The sequence below is a fragment of the Octopus bimaculoides genome, chromosome 1, assembly GCF_001194135.2.
Source record: "Octopus bimaculoides isolate UCB-OBI-ISO-001 chromosome 1, ASM119413v2, whole genome shotgun sequence".
Taxonomy (NCBI): domain Eukaryota; kingdom Metazoa; phylum Mollusca; class Cephalopoda; order Octopoda; family Octopodidae; genus Octopus; species Octopus bimaculoides.
In genome coordinates this window covers 114,217,308-114,223,770 of record NC_068981.1, presented here as the reverse complement: position 1 = coordinate 114,223,770, position 6,463 = coordinate 114,217,308, and the positions used below count along the sequence as shown (strand labels likewise).

General features: G+C 36.4%; 1 protein-coding gene across 2 annotated transcripts in view; it reads right to left on the bottom strand.

Moving 5' to 3' along the window:
- LOC106874949 (chloride channel protein D) overlaps positions 1-6,463 on the bottom strand; it is a 79,026-nt gene that overhangs the window by 52,278 nt on the left and 20,285 nt on the right. For both annotated transcript variants that reach the window (XM_052969415.1, XM_014922869.2), the window contains one exon: positions 5,455-5,635. In XM_052969415.1, coding sequence (XP_052825375.1) covers positions 5,455-5,635 — 181 coding nt within the window. The remainder of the gene's footprint in view (positions 1-5,454; positions 5,636-6,463) is intronic.

The following is a 6,463-nucleotide window of genomic DNA, read 5'->3' as shown; positions in this document are numbered from 1 at the left end:
GCGTATACACACATGTCTATCTATCTATATACATACCTATCCTTATACTGATCTATCAGAGGCAAATCTAAACATGAAACCAGTTACTTGCTCCTTAAAACATTTGGCCAGGCTATTCCAAGATCTTCCATGTAATTCTGTATGCAGTTTCCTATTCTTTTAAATGTCATAAGTAGCTGGCCAAAAACGTAACATTGCACTTTTCTGGAATTCTATGAGTCCTTACGCTGTTGGTACTGCTGTTGCTGCTTCTATCGCTGCCGTTGCTGTTGTTACTGCTGGCCACCACCTTTGCCTTCTTGACCACGGCTTCGAGGTTGCATTGATTACCTACTCCGCCCTCACTGTTAACCCTACATAAGCATCCTGCCTCTGTACGCGGTTTAGGGGCGTTCATTGAAATCATATTTACACTTATTACAAGGAGTCAGCTAGTTTAAGGACAGCAACTCCTATATAGTGGGACTAACACACAAAAAAGAAAGCGCCACCAAAGGTCTTTTGGTTTGTCCGGCCCTTCCCATTCAGCTGAATAAGAAGCTTAAGTGCCGTCTATTAATTAATTTTCGTACATGTGGGAATTACGTGAAATGCTTATGTACTAATCTAAGGAAAATCCTTCACACGCAGATTTAGACGCCGAATGGGAAGGGCCGGACAAACCAAAGGACCTTTGATGGTGCTTTCTTTTGTGTGTGTTAATCCCACGATATAGATATTACTGTACTCAAACTAGGTGGCTGCCAAAAGCCTCGTTGTAATATGGGGACGAAGTGTTGAAAATCTCTTTATTTGAGGATAGTTTTGAAATCCTCTTACTGATACCCTTCAGAAAGTTCTTAAACACAATAGGTGGATGGAAGAAGGTTCTGTTAATATATGACAGCCTTTCATTTGGTTTACAGCAGGGCCTGTATGGACAGGTACCCAAATAGAGCGTAACATCTGAAAAATTAACTACTGTAAAGTTAGACGAAGGGAGCTAAGCCTGTGCATTAGGCCCTTTCTAAGCGTACCCAGGGTGTGCTCGTTTTTTCCTCTAGAGATGGTTAAATGTAACATGTCTGTATGGACCAGAAAGGACTGACGAGTAACTCTTTGTTAAGGTTTACAGTATATATAACCGTATGGACGCGCAGATATCCGTTCTGTCGAATGCCCCATCGCCATGTCGATTGAGCCTACTGGGTCGATTTGTTTGGCCCAGGCCGAACCTTTGCTGAAATGCAGCGTTTTCCAGGCGTGCATTATTAATTCTATATCCCGATCGCTAACGTCAGTAAATTTCGTAGCGAATATAAGCACCAAACCAGTAACTCTTTTGAAATAGATGGATAAAATTCTACTGTATCGAATTGGGTGAGCCTTGCCCCGCTTGTACCGTGGTTCACCTTAATCTCTGAAATAACTTAATTGGCATGACGCCATAACGAGAGGCCGGATTCTCCCCTTATGTTCTTGTTGATCTTTCTCAAAATCTGCTTGCTCTCAGACCGATTTTCGATTTAGCTGGGTTAAACATAGAATACGTGAGGTTAGAGGCGAAGTTCGGGTTATGAGCTTTCATGGTAATGAATGCATTTCACTTAGCTAACGCTTTCCCCTTGTCAGCTATTCGTAGATTGTTGGTTAACTGTTTGGATTCGTTGTTTATGGTATTGCATGTGTGACGCTATTCTGTGACAGCCATATATGCTGGCATCTATTCTATATAGATTTTTTGTTTTATCAAGGAACAAACAGTAAGGCTCTAACCAGGACTATACTTGAATGGAAGCAAACAGTGGAAACTTTACGTAAGCAATGACTACATAAAATATTACTGTTCAAAACATTTTTATAGAGTGTACTTTTTTCTGACTTATGAACAACTAACTGACGTGTGTGTGTGTGTGTGTGTGTGTGTGTGTGTGTGTGTTTGTGTGTGTGTGTGTGTGTTTGTGTGTGTGTGCGTGTGTGAGTGTGTATATGTGCGTGTGTGCGTGCGTGCGTGCGTGCGTGTGTGTGTATGTGTTATGTCTCTCTTTGTCGATAGTACTTAACATGTTTCGGTTTTATTTTGATCTCAGTCGGAATTTCCGCTCTTCTCTGTAATTGCTAAACTATGATGAAAGAGTCATCCAACATACATACACTCTTGTTGGCGTAAGGTAATACAATTGTTTAAAGAATAATTCAGAGATGTCATCGCACGAGAAACAATAGTTAATTTAAGTTTTAAGTATTCTAATTAGAAAGCTAACTAAAAATAAATAACTGCGCTCTAAAGTGCAAGAAAGAGTGATCGAGAAAAAAATGTTGATGACCATACTTCATTGATGAGGTTAGAATCATAGCAAAACATTTCAGAAACATGTTCAAGTCTGTTGCATCTAACAGAAAAATGTGAAAATCGATATAATATTGGCCTTTAAAGAATTGTATTATTCTGCAATAAACAACGTATCATATTAACTTGACGATTCTTTCAACAGTTAGAGTGAAGGCTATGCTTCGCTGATGAGGTCAAAATTTAATCGAAACAACACGTCCTGCGTAGTCTCATACACTTCTCTGGGTTAATGATATTTTTTAATGCTCATGGTGATCCCCCTTTTCGACAACAAGGTCATCATCTACATGCACTGGGATCCTTGTGGCCCGACAGTCAACAAAGGGTACTTTGTGGAAGTTTTAAAGGTGTTCACGGAGAGATTTCAGCGCAGAAGGCCAGACCACTTCAATACGGGTTGATGGTACCTGTACCAGGACAATGCACCAGTCCAGAAATCTATCCTGGTAACTTGACAGAGGTGGGCATTAGAAAAGTCTCTCTCTTCCTCCCAACAGTCCAGACCTTGCTCCCTATAATATTTGGTTGCTCCCCAAGCTAAAGAACTGCTGGGGTAATCATTTTGAAGACGTTGAAAAGATCGAGGAGAGGGTTGTTACAACGATCCTGGACACCATCACTTTGGAGAACTTCTATGGGGCCGTCACGAAGGGGCTGGAGCGCCACAAGAAGTGAATTGAAGTCAGCGGATCCAACATTGAAGGAGGTTAGAGTAGTGCACTTCTTTGAAATGAATAAATGTATCTCCTGAAAAAATCTAAAAAATAAAACTGGAATGCACTTGGTATTGTGTTGTCACAATTAAATCTACTAAATTTTGTGAAACGATGGAAAAGAAATAATTACCGAGAAAAGCAATTTTTGTTACCGCAAATTTACGCCATGAATTTTCATGGTGTAGATATTGAAAATATCCCGGGGCTTAAAGATAACCCTTCTGTAGTGAGTCAGTTCAAGGTGGCAATGTCCGTCGGGTTTATAGTCATATACAGTTAACGTTCTTAAACTAACGAGACATTGATTATACCATTATGATATTTACACTATGTTTACTCTGTACACTGTATAAAGTGTGCATACAAGACACAGAGTAGGTTTTGAGAATACTCTATAGTTAGTTATTCATAGCATAAAAGTAGCTAGAACAAATTAGCATTAAATGAGTACTTCTTCGTTTGGTGCTGACTCACATATACTCGTAAAGTTTTAAATGATTCTTGGATATTTTATAACTTAACTTTTTAAATTGACTGATTAAATTGATTGCGATATTTATCGAAACGCGGATAATGTTGCTGGACAATAAGATGAGTGAGCACAGAACCACATACTGTGTGGTACTTTGTCATATAACCTTTTGCTTCGTAGTCTGAATTCTGCTCGATTCTCTGCCTTCGAAAATATAAATGCCACTCAATTTGTGGTCTTCTGATGAAGTCAGAAATAATTAACATGGAAACACTAATGTTCTGAGTCAGAGACCTTGCAGTATTTTACTATTAATGCTGATAAATCCATATAACTAGCAATTAATTACACACAGTAATTGAAGAACCATTGCACATTGATAAATCAATTTCAAAATTTAATTTATTTGGTTTTCTTCAAATATCGAAAACTGTCGCTATCTTATTCATTTCACAAAATCCAAAGTCACATTTGCCGGTCAATATAATAAATTAGAGGTGATTTTCTAGACTGTACTATTATCTTCTTCCTCCATATCTAAACTTCCTCTATTTTAAAGCATATCATTACCGTCATCTCCTATCAACATCACTTCGGTCAAAACAATCCTAACCCCAAGTAGAAAAGTTATTCATCTGTCAAAGCTCATTTGTTATACTCACGAAGAATAGCATGCAAATATAAGTCGTTCTCGTATTGGTTTAATATTTCGTTCAAAATAATTGTTTCCGACTCTCAAAATTGCTACTAAAGTCTTCTTTAGACTCCAATAATTAATATACTTTGTTTTCACATAATACGTATGGAAATATAAATGAAATTGGTTTAATGTTTACTAATTCATTGGATATGTAACTATATTTAGTCGTCAAGATAAGTGTTTGTTTCAAGATGTCGTTTAAACATCCGTTTATCACCATATTATAAGTTTTTCATTCCTAAATTTTAGTTTCTCTTAATAAGTTTGTTGTTGTTGTTGTTTAACCTTAGGTCAGCTCTGATAAAAAAAACTCTCTGATCATGGCATGCCATCCTTGATCACCTGGTCTTTTCTTCTGCATTGCATTACCATACTTTCCAAATTGCCTTCTTTTAAAAGGGTAATAATTGATTTGAAGGAGCTTCGCCATTGTTTCTAGCAGGTCGGTCGACGATGTAATAGAATTTTTCATAAAATTAATGAGGTGTGTTACTCATTTTAGGTACATACATGTATACTCAACCGTAAGGAATTCACGAAAGAGATGCTATAGCGAGAAGCTGAAAGACAGTAAATTCACCCTTAATTTTGTGCCAATCTAATGCAAGAACTGTTGCTTGATTAGCTGATAATGTAAAACTAAAGTGTAATGTTTGCACATACTTCAAACATCTATGAAAATTTGAACCCCAAACCATTGCGTTGGCGATTTTGCTACTTCATAAAACAGGTAAGAATCCGCTGCGTTGGTGACATGAAAATATGTATGTTGACAGCAATTGCACACAATCTGTAGAGTTAGTTATATATTTCTAATTGTATGAATAGATATCGTGGATATTTCACCCGTGTTAAAACTGAAGTGAAAGTTTATTCTGCCTAACATTATAGCAACAATAACTTCAATGTGCGTAATATTCTACTACTTGAATATTTATAAAAAATTAATAACGATTATAACAGTAATTCAGATAAAGAATTAGAGATGTGTGATTAGATCACTTAATACTATTCTAAGCATTACTTCAACATATTGTTCAGAAAACAGCAAATTTTGTGAATATATAGTACAAGTGCGACTTTTATTTACAAACAGTTTTATCTTGAATCAGACTCAGGCAGTTTTCACTATGACAAACACAAACTCCTAAAAAATCCAATACATTAAGTATTCGGCTGAAGATATCTCCACCGGGATAAAGAAAAGAATATATGATTATTATTTATAACTCACCATGATGATAGTAACCGCCATTGTTAATCGAGTAACACCACCAAAGAAAGATGCTGCACCAATTAAGGCAAAGACTCCAGGATCCGTCCAATTCCAGTAATGGGGGTCTTTACTACCAAACGACTTCAATATATTCACTAAGGTAATTCCGACCAATCTACCATACAGGCCTCCGATAAAGCTGAAGTAAATATACATGTTATATTTTATACATGTATGTATGTATGTATGTATGTATGTATATATATAGATACATTTACACACACACACACACACACACACACACACACGCACACACACACACACACACACACACACACACACACACACACACACACACATATATATATATGTATGTATGTATATAAGTCATAAATAACAGAGAAATAGTTGGATGAAATTTGCTCTCAACATTCAAATATTCCACCTTTAAGCTTCTTTGCATCATGATCTGAAATGCAAGATCTTTTTCTACACTGATGAGGGACGTTCGATTTATTCAATGTTTATTTGCTTCCATTACGGCATACATACTGTGAGGAACTACATCTACCAACATTATGATGGATCTCCGAACTCTCAGAAACAGCTTTGACATTTATAACATCTTACCTCTTCCCCTTGGTTTCTCTGGCGTCTGTACTCTGTGTAAGTTTGATCTATTAATATAAATATCTATAAATTTATACTTAAATCTTGATCGTCTGAAGGTTTTCTGTCTTTGCTTTCTCTTGTTTTCCATGTATACATATATACATATTTTGTATATCAAACCCAAGCAGTTATATATCTAATTTGTTTATCCTCATAATTGCCGCCGCATTTGCTCATCATGACTCTTCTTGTAGTCACTCTTTACCTTGCGGAATTGATCCCTCTTAAAGACGATAGAGTCGAAGTTCGAATCATTTGAGTAATACTAAGTGTTATCTATATTGAGAATCTCCGGATCTCATTTTTTGACTATATATATATATATATATATATATATATATATATATATATATAT